This window comes from Ochlerotatus camptorhynchus, unplaced genomic scaffold, assembly GCF_037179485.1.
Source record: "Ochlerotatus camptorhynchus isolate MF236.1 unplaced genomic scaffold, CSIRO-AGI_Acam_v1.1 ptg000326l, whole genome shotgun sequence".
Taxonomy (NCBI): Eukaryota; Metazoa; Arthropoda; class Insecta; order Diptera; family Culicidae; genus Ochlerotatus; species Ochlerotatus camptorhynchus.
Genome location: NW_027040814.1, coordinates 197,303 through 217,565, shown reverse-complemented (window position 1 = coordinate 217,565; position 20,263 = coordinate 197,303). Strand labels below are relative to the sequence as shown.

General features: G+C 37.3%; 1 protein-coding gene across 1 annotated transcript; it reads left to right on the top strand.

The window, feature by feature from the left end:
- Nucleotides 1-1,001: 1,001 nt before the first annotated feature.
- On the top strand, nt 1,002-17,161 carry LOC135708085 (cytochrome P450 4g15). The gene is made up of 5 exons (XM_065230030.1): nt 1,002-1,657; nt 11,827-12,024; nt 12,429-12,611; nt 15,685-16,599; nt 16,663-17,161. The coding sequence occupies exons 1-5, from the start codon at nt 1,438-1,440 to the stop codon at nt 16,845-16,847; spliced, it is 1,701 nt and encodes a 566-aa protein (XP_065086102.1). The 5' UTR covers nt 1,002-1,437; the 3' UTR covers nt 16,848-17,161.
- The last annotated feature ends 3,102 nt before the right edge of the window (nt 17,162-20,263 follow it).

Below are 20,263 nucleotides of genomic sequence, written 5' to 3'. Positions count from 1 at the left end.
AAATTTATGCAATTCAGTTCAAATGCTTTTCAGCTACTTTGAAACTAAATCTCCACTAAAATGACTAGATTTGATCATTTAAACAAGGTTGAACATGTTTTAAAAATTATTTCCAAATTCAATAGCCTTTAAAATGAAGGTCAAAGTTTTACCGAACATTCAGCTGTTCTGATTTCGGTAAAATTTACCGAACACGGAACCAAAATCTTAGTGTGTAGAATAGCCATGTGTCAAAAATACATGGAGGAATGTTTATTAATGTTCAGAGCAATCCTTGTATTATGTTTCAAAAAATGGTTAAAAATCTGTAAAGTTCTGTATTCCAATATTACAGTCGCAAGTAAATTCACATAATTTTAGAAAACAAAAAAAATCTGTCTAAATTTATATTTTAAGTGAAACATGCAACCGACATTCATAAAATAGATATAGTTTTAATAGTTTTATAGTTTTGTTAATTCGTCAGCTTATGTTTAATATGTTCCTGTGATGCTAGGGTTGCCTGATTCTAGTTCATTATCGAATTTGAGAGAGTTGACTGTACCTTACCAGCATGAAAGGTGCCTCTAAACTCTATTCAACGTCATCAATGCATCCAGACAACATAAAATTTTACGAAGGTAGCATTAGACGCAGACAAAATGGTCGTAAGGTGCAGAACAGCAACATAATTGATCAATATAATTCTTTTTTGGATACACCTAATTAGATACAGGTAGATAAACTGTAAGCATAGCATCGAAACAGTCTACTAAATAGAATGTATCGTCAGGTACTAGGATTTCACAAGTGCTGCACGAGAGAGAAAATTAAATTCTACTGAAAGAGGTAGGAAAAGTCTTATCCTCGTGTACTAGAACACGTCTGCACTGGCTATGGTGACACTGTGACACCAACAGTAGCATAATTTTCCATACGCGCACACACGTCTCAGTCATGCGAGCCAGTAGGAAGGGACGAATGCGAGCTTTGCTTTGTACACCACCTATACTGAACTCTAGAGTCGTTCTGACTGCGAACCGGCAAAGCTGCGAGTCATACTAGCTCCTAAGCCGCTTGGCGACTCAAACTGCGCGAGGCAGTTGAGAATTTGTAGCGACTATAAAAACAAATTTGCAAAATTTTCTATCAGTCAGTTACGGCGGATCTACTGCGGTGGTAACATACATCCAGAGGTAGCGGCTGACCAGTGCATTTGTGTCCTGGAACGATAATCCTGAAAGCTTTCTTCAAATGGACTACTTGTAATGGACTATTCTTAAGTGAGAAGTGACTTCAAAGAAGATTGTGATTCGAAGGAAGGAAGCAAAATTATAGAACCAGTTTTCCAGTGATTGTGTGGTTGGATGATAGGTACCTTAGTACATCATTTGTGATAGTTAAAATCGGAAACGAAAATTTTCAGTGAGTGCACAAAGGAACAGTAATTTTCTTAAAATGTCCGCGACGGTTGCACCAGCGGACCATTTGACGGCGAATGGCAACATCGCTTCTCCCATGAACGTGTTCTATTTCCTGCTTGCACCAGCGCTGCTCCTATGGGTTATCTACTGGCGGTTATCCCGCCGACATATGCTTCAGTTAGCTGAAAAAATTCCTGGCCCTCCCGGATTACCTCTTGTAGGAAACGCACTGGAACTGATTGGAACCTCTCATTGTAAGTACGAAATAATGTGTGCGCAGGTTTAGCATGGTGTAATGGAAAAACAATTCGTGCTTTGATTATTATTGATAATTGATACCAGTGGTTAGCTATACAACAAATTATAGCGTCAAAGTAAAAAGAATTTTTTTTCCTAAATCCTAATACTGTAAAGTTGAAAAAATAATGAAAGTGAAAATCCATCGGAGGCAATGGCTATGAAATGTTATCAAAACTAGCTTCGCTTTTTAATAAGAAGCCTTTAACAATTAGAATTTTTAATTATCCAATATTCAAGTGATAAATCTCGCGTCACTTTTCAAATAGACCAACCTACATTGATCAATTCTCTTAATCCACTCTCTCTTTTCCAAATAACTCGGCTACACGAACGTTTCCTGTTGCGTCTTCCATCGAACCGTGTGTCGAAAATATCCTAACACGGTCGTGGTGATAAAAAAAGAAAGTCGATGAAGCGATTCGATCAAGGTATACGCGAGAAATGATAATCATTTGTGATAGATTATTAACGCTACTTCGTCGTACTCCCGCTTTTTCTTCTTCTATACTTTTTACGTGTCTTTTGCTAACAGTTTGTCAAACAGCGGGAATCGAACCAGCCTGCACTGCACGTTTTATTTCCCCAAAACATTATTCATAGAATAATTAAAAAAAAAACTATAAAAAAATCGTGAAATGAATGCAGATGAAGCCATTTTTCGTTCAGTATCAGTACTTTAAGTACTCAATATGAAACCCCTACCATACGCTCATCTTACTCTTTATCAATATAATCTAAATGCAAAGCAAAATAATGCCATCACATTTTTAAAGTATAATTTTACATTGAAATACGATTGTTCATTTTGAATAATTTTTTTTTTTCGTGTTTTGAGTAGTGAGTAGTGTTTTGAGAGTAAGAGTTTAGCAGTTTACAACTATCAATCAGTGACTCTGATTAAAGGTGTTCGACTGATTGAACGAAAAAAAAATCGAAATGACTGCTCAATTTGAAACCAATTCTATAATTAATTTCCATATAATGTGACAATATAAGTATAGATAAGAAATCTTTTAGTAAACTAATCAATTTTTGATATTATCTCGGACTCTAAATCATAAACGGATCATCTTCAGAGGGTACGATAGGTTAGCAACGTTCGCTTAAAGATAGTTTGCAGTAGCTTGCCAAACGGATATAATTCCTTCACTGTATTTTTCTTAACAGACTTCTTTCAATTAGGATTCAGAAGAATTATAACATTTACCATTTGTCAAAACAATATTGCACTGAAATTATTTGTACACTTATTTGTTTATCGCAACAATTTTGAAAATTTGATTTATTTACAGAAGAAATACTTTAATTTTCTGTGAATGCATTTAAAGCTCCATACATTTGCATTGAATTTTACATTCATCTGCGTATTGCATAGCAGTTTAAAAGGCAATTGAAATTAATTTATTTTTCAACGAACAACGATAAAAATTATATGAACGCGTAAATTTCTGCTTTCATTCTTTGAATAACAGATTGTTAAACGTGTAATTTAATGTTTAAAAACCTGCTCCAGTTCACAGATGAAAATTGCACAATATTGTCATCTGTGTATGCTTTTTTTTTTGTTATATTAATAGTTAATTTCATTCTTGTATAAAGTTCTCTTATTCTAGCTCCATTTCACTTCACACCGCTAATAGACAAATGATTGTTTTTAACAATAACAAACCATTTCTATATCATTCTCAATTTTAAATTGTTTGAAATCGCAAAATTGATAAAATTATGTCAAATTGTCATTCCCCCAATGTCAATTTCTTAAATTTGCGATTTTATAAAAGTGAAAGGTATCGTAAAATCGCCATAAAGTTTAAAGTGTTTTACACTACAGCTCAACATTTTTTTAAATCTACCATTAAAAATCATGTACTGTACGTGAAAGTATATTTGCTGGCGTTATTAATAATTAAAACTTCACAATGTTAGATAAATTATGTTATTTGTTTTACAAATCAAGTTTCATAATCCAAGGTCAACCTTTTTACTCAGTCAAGATCAATAAAAACAGATTTGTATGAAGTTTTCAGAGTATGTCAGCGCACCCAATTTTAGTTTATCTATTGAATCTTCTTGTCACCTTGATTATCAAAATGATAGGCCTTACCTTACTTATCAAAATGATAGGCTATAACCGATCTTTATGTTTCACATTTGATCAATAGTGGGAGCTCCCTTGGTCAAGGAATTGGGTTGGAAAATACTCGACTTCCATGGACATAATAGAGTATCATAGGGTATGCCTCACAATTATACTAATGCGAAAATGGTATAGGCATCGAAAGCTCTCAATTAATAACTGTGGAAGTGCATCTATAGAATACTAAGTTGAGAGCACGCAATATGCTAATAAGCGATAAGAAATAAGATTGAAATGCGAAGAGTCTTGGACCGAGGTAATGCTCTCCTTATTGATTTTCGGAGATGTAAGTTGCCTTGTCTTTGCTGTCTTAAACTTGACACCTTATATTATATTTAATCTTTAATTATTATTGTTTTCGAACGCAAGATCGTACAGACTGATTAAAAGGACTTAGTTCTATTCTTATAGATTAATCTACTAATATCTATCGATATTTGGTTTCATTACGTCCCTGCAGGGACTTTACGCCAGCTTCCACAATTATTAATTGAGAGTTTTCTAAGCCAGTACCCTTTTTTGCATTTTTGCATCTTTGCCCAGTAGACTGATGCAAAATTTGAAATTACTATGGGGATTTCAACTTTTTTGACATATTCATCTATCAATCAACCATATCGCTCTACTATAAAAAAAATGATAAGTGTGCTTGTAGGAAATTACAACTTTGTTGAATACCACTTTTCGATTAAATGTAAGGAACACAAGTTATTAACGATTCAAGCCACTGGTGTCTTATGATTATGCTCAATCAACTGTTCAGCAGGTAACATTGGAGTTTCTGGAACGTAGAGTAGAGCACAACAAGTATGGCTACTATGTCACACTGCAAAATACAGCTGCTTGATCATGCCATAAGATTATCAATCTCTTAAACAAGTAATTACTGTTTAATTTGACGTTTGGCTGAAAAACAGTCTACCGCAAAGTTACAGCTGAAAAAAAAATCCTATAAGAAAAGTTATAGAACTTTTTGAAAGTGCAATATAGAATAGGTTATGAATAAAAACTTTGTTTTTCCCATAGTAATATCCATATAAACTTTAAATGATTTGTGCCTAGCCAGTTTCATAAAAAAAAATAAGATCAAATTTTAGGAGGCTAATCAGGATCCGATTTGAACCCGTTTGAGCACTGTGGAGCGAAAATTTCAAATTTTGCATCAGTCTAATCCCAGGGAAGTCAAGAAAATGTTCAACCCGAAACTTCCAAGACCGTACCGGGAATCGAACCCTGCCGCCTCCAGCATGGTCTTGCTTTTTAGCTATGCGTTTACCGACTGAGCAAAGGGAGGAGTGAGGACTAATTTAATAATGTTCAAATCAAAAACCTCACTGGCTTGATTGAAAGCTCTGCAGCATGCATCTAAGGGATTACGTTTGCTAAAGCTGGATTAGTGACTAGGAACCCGTAAAATTTGTTAATACCGTAACTAGTGGGCTGGGGCATGCTAGCACACATTTTGAAGTATAGTGTTACAGTAAATGTTTCCGATCAAAGTGTAGAAAATGCACCACCTTGAGGCATCAATCGTCTAATTTCTAGAGATCGCATTCCAATAAATACACATCATTGCTCATAAGGTGATCGGTTGAAGGGATTATTCCAAAATTGACCACGTGAAACATATCTGAAGAAGCATTTCTGAATTTAATCGACTCATTGTACATGATCGGCGTGATACGGAAGCCGGTAGCTAGTGTTTCTAACCCGGGACGTCCCGACTAAAATTGTCCAAAATTCATATTTTCCTATTCCGGGGATACCGTTTTTTAGTGTACAGAAGCCATGCTAAACATAAAACACTAAACATGACGATACTACCAAGTAAATTTACTCATTTGATTGACTTGCTGAAATTGGAAGAACCTATCAAGAGGAGCCAGTATACACCTCTGAAGGAAACTGGTAGAAAATTCCAGGGACTTTGAAGGAAACTGCCGTTAAAATTCGACAGAAATTTCAATGGGAACTATGAGAAACATTCCGTAGACATTCGAAGACACTTTCAGGGGAAGCCAAAAGGACTTTCCAGGAAGTCGGAAGAATCTTTGAGATGAAGTCAGAAGCAACTTCGGGAGAAATAGGTAAACAAATCCCGAGATGTAGAAATACTTGTTTGGAGAATATTGGAAGAAATTTCCTGGTAAAACTGTAATAATAAGTTGAAACAATACTTGTAAAAATACTTGTTTGGAGAAAAATGGAATAAATTTCCTGGTAAACTCTAATTATAAGTTGAAACAATATTTAATAGACACTTCCGAGCAAGATGTGAAAAATTTTCAGGATAAGTTGAAAGAGACTTCCAAATTAAATTGAAAGTAATTACTGGAATCAGAAGACAAGCAAAGGTAGTCTTCAAGGGGGAACCGGAACAAACTTTTAGGCATGCTTAGAAGAGTCTTCCGTGGGAAGTTAGAAGGAACATCCCGGTGAAATGGGAAATAATTTCCACTTTCAGAGGAAGCCAGCAGCGCTTCTTAGGGAAACGAGAAGATACTGTTGGATCGGAAAGTTAAAAAAAACTTTAGTTGAACTATGGAAGAAATTTCCGATGAAAGTTGAAAGGAGCTTAGATGGAGCTAGGGATAGAAGATAGATTCATCCAGAGTAAGTTGGAAAAAACTTCCGGAAGATTTTGGAAGAAACTTTCGTTTAATGCCGGATGAAACTTCCGATAGAAATCATAAAAATCCTTCCAAAGAAACCGGCCAAAATCTTCAAGGGAAATTAAGAGAAACTTCAGGAGAAATATCCAGAATTCTGGATTAACAATAGAAAATGCCCCACGCAAACCAACACCATTATCGTCTGAGGAAACCTCCGCCTATCCCATGTTGGTTTGCGTGGGCGGTCTTCGCTTTACGAGGAAAGATCTTTAGAAAGGTTTGTTCGCAGATTCTGATGGGCCCTTTTCTATTGTTGATCAAGAATTGTTCGTTTATATCCACTGTGCCACGTCTAACTGCTTGCTAATGTGATTAATTTAGAGGCTATGAATTATCGGTTAACCGCAAACACTACGGGATTAAATGGCTAGAACTTCAATATTCATCTATTTTTCTATCAACAAATGCTGGTATAATTTGTGATTGACTATAGTACGATTGAAATTTTTACATTTTTTTTATTGATGACCAAAACCAAAACAAAAACCAAATTAAATGTGGAGGAAAGTAGTCAACACTGAGACAGCAGGAACAGCGAGTCAACAGGAATATCTTGTTCATAAAAGTTTTCAAAATTTTTGATATTTTCCTAGAAAGTGAAGTTTGTCTCATTTTTCTCAAACTACAGCACGTGATGCAGGATGTAGTCTGATAAAAATGTATTTACTTTTTGTTTAATTTAGCAAAAATCGTTTAAGGTGGAGTCAGACTGAATTTTATTGCCATCAATATTGAATAACAAACAAAACGCATATTCAATCTAAATTCAATTTACTTGTTACTTTTGCATAGCTATAAGGTTTTATAATAAGTGACGGAAATGAAATTGTTTGATTATTACCACAATTTTACTATTTTTTCAAAAAAAACATACCTGTGGCGAATAGTAAGACATGCCAGTGATATGTATACCTTTTTTGTAAGAAAGGTAACAAGTATTCTTTATTTAGGGAACGTCAATTAAGCACGTCACGAAAAAGGCCCATTTTCAAGTCCTCCTTTGTCACGTTTTTTGTATGGACCTTATTAAAAATTGTATTGATCTTCATGGTTCCTATTAGTGTTACTAGTTCTGTACTCAGCTACACATATTAAGCAGCCCAGGTAACCACTAAGCATTAGAATTTGCAGTATATCAACCACATATTTGCATTGCATATGCTTGTCATCTGTTGTAAATCAGTAGCACAATAGGCGCAAATCAGCATTTCCAATGCTTCTATAATAACGAGATAATAAAGTAAACTCAAGATGCTTTTTTTTACATTATTATTAATCAAATGAATTAAACCATCGTTCAGAATGCCGTATCTTGAGCAATCAGTTCTTTGCCAAAACTGGTTTTTAAGTAGAATTTGCTGCTTAATGCTTGGATACCTGGGTAAGAACCAAAGGGTCTGGGTTTAATCTACTTAAGTTTAGTGTGTTTAACAAAAATCACGATTCCCAATTCCCAGGAATCTGTTCCAATTTCCCGGAAAACGAATTTAGACGAATTTTTGGGTGAAAGTTCCAAGACATTTTCCAGAGGAGCCAAAAGAAACTTCGAAAGCGAAAGTTTGGATTAAGTTCCATAGTAATCTGAAGATCTTGTTAGGGAAATCAAAAGAATGTTCCAGAAGAAGAAGGAAGAATTTTCCGAAGGAAGCCAGATGAAATTTCCGGGGAAGGCCAAGAAAGCTTTAAGGGAAATCAGAAGACATTTCTATGCGAAGCCAAAAACACTAATCAAGGAAGTCGGAACAAATTTCCGGCGATGTCGAATTCTGGGATAGTTAGAAACGATTGAATAGAAAATTCCAATGAAACTTTTACAAAACTTGCTGAGAGGTTGGATGAACTTTCCATTGGATATCAAACGCAGCTATCGTGCAAGTTTCCGGCTTGGCAAGTTGCTTCTGAAAGATGCATCCAATGAAATCAGTTGAAAATTTCTAGGAAAGTTGGAAAAAACTTCTGAATTCGGATAGATCTTCTGGGTCAAAAGAAACTTCCGAGGGTAGCTGTAACTAAAAATTACAAAAATTACGGAAGAAGTTGGAATAAAAATCGCAGGCAGTTCATGGTTTTTTTTTTCAATGGAAGCCAAAATATTAAAATTATCTGATTAAACTATTCCATACTTAATCAATCGTTCTACTGAAACTTAACAAAATTCTGGTGAGTTGCTGTCATGAAAGAAACTTTATACTTTTCTGATCTCTGAACTCCTCCCGGGAATTCCCGTGAATCGGTAAATAGATTCACGGGAATTCCTGGGAGGAGCCATCAGCTGTTTCGCGTTTCCCCAATCCAAATGGTGGATTTTTTTTTAACTTTTGGTTAAAATTTGACAGATGGAAAGTTATCGAGTAACCCTGCTATCCGAGCGTAGTTATTTCTGACAGACAAGAAGTTAAATTTTGACAACCGTGGCTGAGTTCTTCTCTAAAACCGGTCGATCGACAGCACAGGGATTTTCGAACATACAGAATAAGTTTCGAAATGTCACTTTTAACCACGAGTTAAATTTAACTCGGCAAATGGTTCACAGCCTAAATTGGTGTTTGCCCGAGTGGTATTCCGACACACTTGTGGCGCAGTGGTTAGCGTTCGTAAATCGCATGCCGAATACACGGGTTCGAATTTAGGAAATTACTTTTTAATTTAAGAATTATGATTTATTCGGGCCACTGATCATTTCATATATACGTACATTAAATTTTGTTACTAATAAAGACTTGTGCGGATTGCTTCATGTGGCTTGAAAGTTCTGTCGGAACTTTATTTGAACTTTATGGAACTTGAAAGTTCTGTCGGAACTTTATTTGAACGATATGAAACTTGAAAGTTCTGTCAGAACATTATTCGAACTTCATAGAACTTGAAAGTTCTGTCGGAACTTTATTTGAACTTTATGGAATTTGAAGGTTTGGTCGGAACTTTATTTGAACTTTACGGAACTTGGAAGTGATTTTAATCGTTGAATGCGGAACTTTTGGTTACTTAGGTAATCTCTCAATTATCAACTTTGGAAGTTCTCCACCAAAAGTTGAGAGCCGCTATACCTATAGTGTGATAAATGGGTCAATGCAAAGTTGAGGCCGTAAGTTTTCTAGCACTTTGAATCTCTACATTGCATACTATTTTAAAATCAACCCATATATTTAGCTTGCTCGGCCTCAGATAGCCTAGTCAGCAAAGACACGATATTACCAAGCCGGCGACGACGGTTTCGATTCCCGGTCCCGTCTTAGAACATCTTTCAGATTGGAAATTTTCTCGACTTCCCTGGGCATAGAGTATCATTGTGCTTGCCGAACAAAATACACATTCAGGCATAGAAAGCTCTCTCAACTAATAATTGTGGAAGTGCTTCAAAGAACACTGAATTGTTGATAATTTGAGAGCGAAGAAAACTCGCGTTAAAGGTGTCAAAAATAATGTATTTAGCTACTATTTACCACAATCTGACACACTTATGTCGCGGTGGAGCATTAGAAAACTTTTAAGGGAATTGATATCTGTAGAAGAAATCAGTTTGACTATTTTACCTAACGTGATTGAAACATTTTTCATTAAATTATCGTATAGATCAATCGTCTAGCTATAACGGCGCCGATGTAGTGGTAAGCGTGATTGCCTCTCACCCCAGCAGGCCTCGGTTCAATCCCAGTCGGCGCCGCCGGGATGTTCTGAGGCATAACATCTCTGATCACGCCTTCCTTCGGAAGGGAAGTAAAACCGTTGGTCCCCGGTTCATGAGTTGATGGGCCGATAGGTAGGGTCCAGGTGTGGGAGCTTGCCTCCCTGGCGTCGGTAGCATTGATACTCAGTACGGAAAACATGATGGACGGAAAACAAATAATGGAAAAAAAAATCGTCTAGCTCAAACATAGTTAAAAATAAGTTGTGGAACCATAATTACCGTAAAGCATCGAAATCCAAACACAGAGGCAATAATTCCAGTCACTTCTAAAATTTCATTTTGCATGCCTACGATGCTCAAAATTTACGTTAATTTCATGTTTTTTTTATTTAATTTTAACCTTGAGCGTTCATTTGCCTTTTAGTTTAATTTAATCATGGTCTCATAGTATCGTTCAGCATCATCACATAGGGGAAACGGCTCTAATGTTGGCCTATGGATCTAAGATTGGGACCATCGCTAAAAATCTGCTATTTATCAATTTTATCTAGATGAACGCGTCATTGGGACGGTAGTAATGGATATTTTTGGTCGCGATTAAAAATTTAGTCGATTTTTTAGTTTATGTATGGGCTCAAATTAGGGGCATTTAGGCCGACATTACATCCATTTCCCCTATATGTATTATGTTGCAAGGTAGACATAATGTTAAATAAAGAAATAAATGTTCAGATTAACGAACTGTCCGGTATTGGGTGCACTACGGTATTATCATCATTTATCTTGACGATTACGTACTGGTACTTCAATCCTGTCTCTCACAGGGAGAATGTAAATTTCATATTCAAAAATATTCTCTATAGGACCGGGATCCATATTCTATCATTAGGCTCAAAATCAACATATACGTAAAGGATGCGGGCCTTTCAATTCACTTTAAAAAAAAATTGCCCGACCTCTAAACCATTATCAATCTTTACCATTTGTTCGACAGGTTTTTATTTTGGGATTATGTATTAATATGGTCTCATATAGCGTATTATAAGGTCCGATTTCAAAAATACTATTGAATGGCCGGCCTTAAGTAATCATCGCTTTTAAATCATTAGATTTTGAAGTCCTCCGACAGGAATGACGACGATAATTATCATGCTGTGGACATCAAAAAAGGCAGCTTTACGTAAAAGTTCATCCATGTACAGATTGGCAAACACAATGGCGCATTTGAAACGCTTAGAACAATTCATGCCCCGAAAGCCTAACCTTACGAACAACGATTGCCCGATTTAGTCACAATTGATGACTAACTTAATGCTAAAACAAAAGCGGTCACCCTAAACGGGAAGACATTATTTACTCCTGCGCTACAATCAGATATAATAGAGGAAAGTAAAGTTGGTTGACCTCACACACTCTTTTGACATAAGTACGTCGTGGTATTCATATTGATCCTACACTTGTCGCACGAATTCATTGCATCATAACATTCATGCTGTTGAAACAATTCCGTGGATGCCAGTTTCTTTTATGTCTGACCATGCGGGTACAAAACGAAGCTAAGAGGATAATTGCAAGCTTGTTATTATCATTTATATAGACCCAATGGTTGCACTACCATTGCCTTAAAGCCAAAACATGTTTCATGAACGATCTTCTTACTCTCGTAAAACCTCCTGTTACTTTCAGCTGTCTTTCGTAACGTAATTGAGAAAGGAAAGGATTTTAATCAGGTCATAAAAATCTGGATTGGTCCAAAACTGATTGTCTTCCTGGTTGATCCACGCGATGTGGAACTTTTGCTCAGCAGTCACGTGTACATCGACAAATCTCCCGAATATCGTTTCTTCAAACCATGGCTCGGAAACGGACTTCTCATCAGTACTGGTAAGTTTTTTTGATTCCCTAAAACGGTAATCCAAATATGTAGGTACTGCGCGGTAGAACGTTTGCGCGGGCTAATTTGCATGTGCGCGCAAATTTAATATGCCGCGTCTTCGTGATAGTCGTTCACGCAAACACGACCCGCAATGGCGCAAGCTCAAGTAGCTGATCTGCATTAATTTAAAATTAATTTTCGCCGTGCTTTCGCTTATATTTTATTACTACTTGACTTTGCACGACCTTTTGGCTTCCGGTAGTCACGACGACGTGTAAACCATTTCGCAGTCATTAATTGAAATTGGTTCTAGTTCTGATTAATTTGCATCAATTCAAGCGTTCCCAATGAATTATTTATATAGATCACAAACCGGTTATATATCAGTAACACAAACCGATTTATTTTCCAGGTCACAAATGGCGTCAGCATCGCAAACTCATTGCTCCTACCTTCCATTTGAACGTCCTCAAGAGCTTCATTGATCTGTTCAATGAAAATTCCCGCCAGGTGGTGGAAAAGATGCATAAGGAAGCCGGTAAAACATTCGATTGCCATGACTACATGAGCGAGTGCACTGTGGAAATCCTACTCGGTAAGTATCCATATCCAACTATGAATGTAAATATTATCGAGGTCGATCAAGTCCAACGACCTGCTCTAAAACTAGTCTAAGTAATGAAAACTATTTGCCAATGGACCACGAAAGGGAAATGACCATAACCAACGCGCAGATTTTCATTAGCTACTACAAACTCGCTACACATGGCCTCTTCTGTTCTATGTACTATGAAACCTGTATCCGAAACATTGACAAAGTTACAGAGTGCTTACAAATAGTGTATACGATGTAATTAAAAAAAGGAGGCCGATAATCACCGCCAACTTCGATTAGTCTATTGCGACACCGGCAATTGGTGCATTGGAAAAAGGTGAATGAATGTAGAAGAAATTGCATAAGGAAAGACATCTCATGTACATGCACCGGCGCATTGCGGCGGTTGGTTAGACTAGACGAACATATGCAAACCTGTCTCCCCAGAACTGGTCACATGCTCGAGTGAGAAAAAAGCCAACCACTTTTCAAACGCACAGCTGATTGCGACAGAAAGTGAATGAGACTCGAGATGAAAAAACAAGTTTTCACGTTTGGGAGTTGCAGTATGCACATATAGCATTTAACCATATTTCCAGTACGTAGAATCATGGAAGTTGAAAAGTGAACCTTAGACGAACCTACAGCCTAATTATGCAACACTGACTTAATTGCCGATCGTAAAATTTCTGTCAGAACCATTGCCAATGGCTACTAGCAGTCGTACTTGATGAGATCCATTACGGTTCTAACCAATCAATATCGTGGCTTGTAGTTTGTCTAGAAGGAACATTGATCAATTCTCTTCAAATTACTATTCGGATACATGTAAAAGTCATAAACAAGATATAATCATCGTTAGCCAGTTCACTTGAAACAATTAACGGAACTAGTTCCTGTTAATAGATTCAGCGGACATACTCAGTTTCAATTTGCATTTTACTCCCAGTATTTGCCGTGGAGGATTTCCAGAACGCAAGACGTGGTGATAAACAATAATCAATAGATGCTGTTAATTGCACATGGCCATGCAAACAATCCTTGTGCTAAAAGCGAAATGACTACACATGTTATTAATTGGCAGTAAATTTCCGATTAATTATCTCAGTATGAAGGAGTGGATTTTTTCATCGGTTTTATATTTGAAGAAGAGCGACCTCCCTTAACTCAGTCGGTAAAGGCACAGCTATAAATCAGGATCATACCGGAAGCGGCTCGAGTCGATTCCTGGTCCGGTTTTGGAATTTTTCGGGTTGGAAAATTTCTCAACTGCCCTAGACATAGAATATGATTCTACACAATAGGTATATAGGGGAAATGTCTCTAATGCTGGCCTATGGATCTAAGATTGGGCCCATCGCTAAAAATCTGCTGTTTATCAATTTTATCTAGATGAACGCGTTATTGGGACGTTACTAATGGATATTTTTGGTTGGTATAGAAAATTTAATCGATTGCTGAATTTATGTATGGGCCTAAATTAGGGACACTTAGGCCGACATTACCTGCATTTCCCCTACTAATCCAAAAATTGTACTGGCTTATAAAACTCTAAATTAACAGTTGTGGAAATGACTAATGGAACTAAGTTGAGAGCCGGCCGGCGTTACGTCACAGTGGGGACTTAATAAAGATAAAGAATAAGAAGAATATTTGAAGAAATCTTGACAGAACCTAGTAGCAGTATCAGGCATATGAAAGTACTTTATACGTGTTATAGTTTCAATTGAAAATATTCACTAAAAGTAGAGGAAAACTTTCATGAAAGGTCACATGTCTTTCCAGAGATTTTTAATTTTTCATTAGACCTCTGAACTTCTTAGTTTATAGTTTTCTATTATCTTTCTCGGTTATATTCACCAAATTGACGATTTCGAGAGGTATTCAAAAACATATTCCACGTACTACAATTTACTTTAATTATTTAAAAGAATTTGTTTTTCATCATCCTTAAATTTGACGCATTTTTCGCCTACTCTTAACTACGCGTTCTTTGAAGCACTTTCACAATTATCCCTTCGGAAGGGAAGTAAAGCCGTTGGTGCCCGTCCATGAGTTGATGGGTCGATAGGTAGGGTCCAGGTGTGGGAGCGGCCTCCCTGGCGTCGGTAGCATTTGTAATCAGTACGGAAAACAAGATCGACGGAAACTCAAATCAAGGAAAAAAACAGTTACTAATTCAGAGCTTTCTATACCAAGCAATGCAGAAATTTGTATATTGTGTCAGCGATATTGCCCAGGAAAGTCAAGAACATTTCCAACACGAAAGATGTTCTAGACCTGATCGGGAATCGATTCCACCGCCTCCAGCTTGGTAAAACCATAGAGGTAACTCTAATACAAGTAGGTCCCGAAGAAACGTGCTCAACTTTTTGGCTCAGCTCTGGTACTATCTTCGGTCCCAAGCTTATCGATTCACCCCTCGAAACATAGGAAAATCCACTAACCCCTCATTTTATCTGTCAAACTTCATAGCGAATCAAAACAAACATTGTGTAGTACTAGAATTTTGACTAGAATGGGGTACGTTAATCGATTTGCTTGGGACCAATAGGCTAGTCAAGTAGTGAGCCAATTTAGAATCGTTAGTTTCGTATTGATTGTTGGTAAAACCGTGCCTTAACTGACTAGGCCAGTGATGACCAAAGTGTGGTCCGTGGCCAGAGCTGTAGATCTCTATGATTGAACAACCTTATCTTGATTTTTTTTTTCCATTACGAATGTCATGATAAATGCTGCACCAAACAAATATGTTCTGATAATGTTTAGACACACTGTAACTAAGCCCATGTTCTGTTTAATGCCTTCTATCGAACAATCTAAATTATTGGTATTCAGGCATTTGCAGTACTTAGTATATTGCAATATATTCTTTGAATACAACAAAAGTTATTATAATTCCTTGCATAATGGTTTGAAAAACCAGAGAAGAATAAAAAAAAAAACTGCTTAAGAGCATTAAACATAATATATGGTCGACTCTACATGTGTATGCTTCAGTAGAAACGTAACATCCAACATAATATTACGAAATCTCACTAACCAAGGTATTTTTCCCTATCTTTCGCCTCAGAAACTGCCATGGGAGTTTCGAAGAAAACCCAGGACCAATCCGGATTCGACTACGCTATGGCTGTCATGAAGATGTGTGATATTCTGCATCTTCGTCATCGTAAGATGTGGCTTTATCCGGACCTCTTCTTCAATATGTCCCAGTATGCCAAACGTCAGGTCAAGCTCTTGGATACCATCCACAGTCTGACGCGTAAGGTAATCCGTAACAAGAAGGCAGCATTTGCAACCGGAACACGAGGAACGTTGGCCACTACTTCGATCAAGACTTCTGAGTTCGAAAAACCGAAGGTTACTGCTGACAACAATACTGTCGAAGGACTTTCTTTTGGACAGTCTTCTAACCTGAAGGATGACTTGGATGTTGAAGAGAATGATGTTGGAGAGAAGAAGCGATTGGCTTTCCTCGATCTTCTGTTGGAAAGTGCGGAAAACGGTGCTCTCATTTCGGATGAAGAAATCAAGAACCAAGTTGATACGATCATGTTTGAGGGACACGACACGACTGCTGCTGGAAGTAGTTTCTTCCTTTCGATGATGGGTATCCATAGGCACATTCAGGATAAGGTTATTCAAGAATTGGACGGCATCTTCGGAGACTCTGATCGCCCAGCGACATTCCAAGACACCTTGGAAATGAAATACCTCGAACGATGCCTGATGGAAACTTTGCGAATGTATCCGCCTGTACCAATCATTGCTAGATCTTTGAAGCAGGACCTGAAGTTAGCTTCGAGCGATTTGGTTGTACCATCCGGTGCCACCATTGTTGTTGCCACGTACAAGCTGCACCGATTGGAGTCGACCTATCCTAATCCAAATGTGTTTGATCCGGACAATTTCCTCCCCGAAAGACAAGCCAATCGTCACTACTATGCATTCGTTCCGTTTTCTGCTGGACCAAGAAGTTGTGTTGGTAAGTCGTACTTTATTTGCTAGCCAAATCTTCAGTGTAATAAATTATATTTCCATTGAACAGGTCGTAAATACGCTATGCTTAAGCTGAAGGTCATCCTCTCCACCGTTCTGCGAAACTTCCGTGTCATTTCGGACCTCAAAGAAGAAGACTTCAAACTACAGGCTGACATCATTCTAAAGCGAGAAGAAGGTTTCCAGATTCGTCTAGAGCCACGCCAACGCAAACCAAAAGCAACGAAAGCCTGAGCAAAGAGCACGGTTAAGATAATGTAACATAAAGTAAATCAAAACTTAAACTCCAGGTCAATACCTGGAACATTCATAGTGACGAAGATATCTACACAAGATACATAACAATACGGCGCATACATATTTTAATAGACAAGTTAAATGATCAGAATGAAATGATTACACATAAGAACCCTAATCGATAGATTAGAACACGATACGTAAGGGGAATAGAACTTATTTTATTAAACTAGGATTTTTACTTTGATGAAGCTTGTATGTGTGTGATTTACTACAAATGGAATTAATAAATACAAAGACATGTGTTAAAAGCATTTGAAAAAATGTGTTATATATCACCATTTCCCAAGCAATCAATTAACAGATCGAATTCTCAACATGGTTTGAACATTTTTTTTCCGACAGTAATTTAGTACCCACAGTTGCCTCCCCCTAGCTCTAAAGAAACCTTAGCATGAAACTTCAAGAGCACAAATGTTATGGCAATTTCATTACTGTATGTTTTGTGGAAGCTGACATTATTGGTGGATATTTTTCGCTCAGTCTAACAAAATACTATTTTGAATGTATCAAAGTGCTACATTGTACAATAGATAATCATATCGACATAGGGTTAACGCTCCTATAGTAGCGGTACGTTATAAGCGTTTAGTTGGTGTGTATGGAGATTCCATACACAAATACAAGAACCTAACGCTTCTATCGTACCACAACTAGAGAAGCGTTTACCCTACTTTGAAAATAATTAATTTATTTTTTTCCGCAAAGAGCGTAATTTTTCATGAGTGTTTATTTTTAGCGCAGGAGTCTACGTTAGTGTAAAATACGCACTTTGGAGGCGAACCAGCCCAAGGCTGAAAGCCTCCTTAATAAAGCTAAATAATAATAATAATGTAAAATACGCAATAATGATAATGTTCATTCGCCTAGTAGTGTTTTTGTATCTCTCTTTTGTTAAATATGAGTTTTTTTTATATATATAGATGATTGAAAAATCCTTGTCCAAAGGTGAAAATCAAGCAAAATCATGAAAGCTTTGATTTCAAGCTCAAAAGTGGAGGTCTAATCCAGATAACGTTTAGAAACCATTTTGATTAAGTCACAATCAGATCAGAAGTTATCAAAAAAATATCCAGAAAACATAAATCAGCCAATTCAGAAGCTTCAAGCCATTCAGATATCAAGAAGATGTCTTTAAAATGTTGTGCAGTTGCAAAAAGTACATTTAGTCAATTTTTTATTATTTCATCGATTTGTTGTTCATTTTGTTTACGGATTATGAAGCTTCAGAGTGTGATAAGCGATCCTGTTTTTGTTGGGGTTAGAAAGGTTTCTAAATTATACAGGCAAAAATTAGCTGTATAAGCCTATTTTCGCCTATATAAGCTAATCTGCAGCTAAAATTTCTAGTTGGAATGTTCTTTTTTTTTCCTTGATTTTTTTCCGTCGATCTTGTTTTCCGTGCTGAGCACCAATAATATAAATACCTATAATAAATTTTTCGCGGTTTGGACAAATCTTTCTGATAAGCCGTTACTTCTTGGAAACTGGGGACTGGAAGTTACGTGATCGAAAGACCATTGCTTACTAAAGCTTGCAAATTCCCTTGAGGCATATTGTGGACCATTATCTGTGTATAGGATTCTAGGAATCCCACGTTTTAGAACGAACACTTGATAATTCCCTTAGCCGTTCAAAGTCAAAATATCCCGAATAGCTGTCTGCTATCAAAATAAAATCCTCTCCCTGAAAATGGAATAGATCGAAGCCGACGATTTCGAATGGCAAGGTGGGAATTTCGTTGTTGATTATCGTATGTTTCTGATTTGAGCGCTGATGTCTTTCGCATACAAAGCAAACTGCGACCATTTTCTGTATGTCTGCTGTCATTCCTACCCAAAATAACTGTAGCTTTGCTCTGTTAATACAACCGTGAATGCCTGTGTGGCCTGTGTGAACGATTTTAAGCATTTTTTGTCTCAAATTCTTTGGGACGACGATTTGATGTGATTTGAAAACCAAACCTTCATAACATGCCAACTCATTCCGGAAATTCCAATACGGGCGCAATGTTCTGGGAAGTTTTCGTCTATCATCGGGCCAACCAGACATTATAACCTTTATGAGCTGTTGAATTTCTAGATCCTTTGCACTTTCCTCCACTAATTCACGCTTGGCAGGCACGACATGAACCTCTAATTCGTCCGTTTAATCCTGGTTGTCAACGTCCCTGCTATGTTCTATGTCCTGGTTGTCAACGTCCCTGCTAAGAATATCTGCCAGGGGAATTTCCTTCCCTTTCTTATAAAGAATCTTTGGACCATATTGAACGACGTCTAGAAGAATTCTCTTGAGACGGGGGGGGAGCTCTATCTAATGACTTTTTGTAAATGGATTCTAGCGGTTTGTGGTCCGTTTCTAAGATCAGTTCTTTGCCATAAACGTACTCAGGTAACCTGTTACATGCTAAACGGATAGCAGCAGCTTCTTTCTCTATTTGAGGATAATTCTCTTGAGCCGTTGTTAAGGATTTAGAAGCATATGCTACTGGTTTTCCTTTTTGCAATAGTACTGCCCCAAAAGCTTTAGAACTTGCATCCATTAAAAGAGTTACCGCGTCATTCACATAATAAAAACTCAAAACGGGAGGAGATGTCATCAGACACTTTATCTTCGAAAAGGCGGCTTCCTGTTCTTCGTCCCAGAACCATTCAACATCCATGACCAACAGTTTCCTCAGAGGCTCAGTTACTGCGGAAAGGTTTTCAATTAATTTACCCACATAGTTAACTGTCCCTAATACTCGTTGTAATTCTAATCTGTTTGTCGGTCGTTTCAGTTGCTGAATTGCCTTCAACTTATCTGGATCGGCCTTAAGTCCCTGCTGCGTCACTAGATGTCCTAAGAATTTAACGGATGTTTCATTGAAAATACATTTTTCCTTGTTCAGTTTGAGACCCGCCGATTCAATTCTCTTTAAAACGATACTTGTCAATTCCCACAACCGGTCTTCCGTTCCGGCATGAATGAGTATATCATCCATTGAACTTTCGACACCCTCTAGTCCTGCCAATATCGTATTCATCAGCTTCTGGAAGACCTCCGGAGCTGAGGCCAACCCAAATGGAAGTCTTTTGCAAGTGTATCTGCCCCAAGGAGTAGAAAACGCCAGATATTTCATTGAACGATCTGAAACGGGGATTTGCCAGAAGCCTTTTTTCAAATCTAGTTTTGTGAAAACTTTCGAATTATAGATTCACGCTGATATTTCTTCGATTTTCGACAGGGGATGCGTGCGACGAAGGAGGTTTCGGTTCACCTGAGACGGATCAATACATATACGAAGTTTACCTTTCTGTCTAACGATAACCAGTGCATTTGTAACCGGGGTTGGCTCGCTTATGGGCTGAATG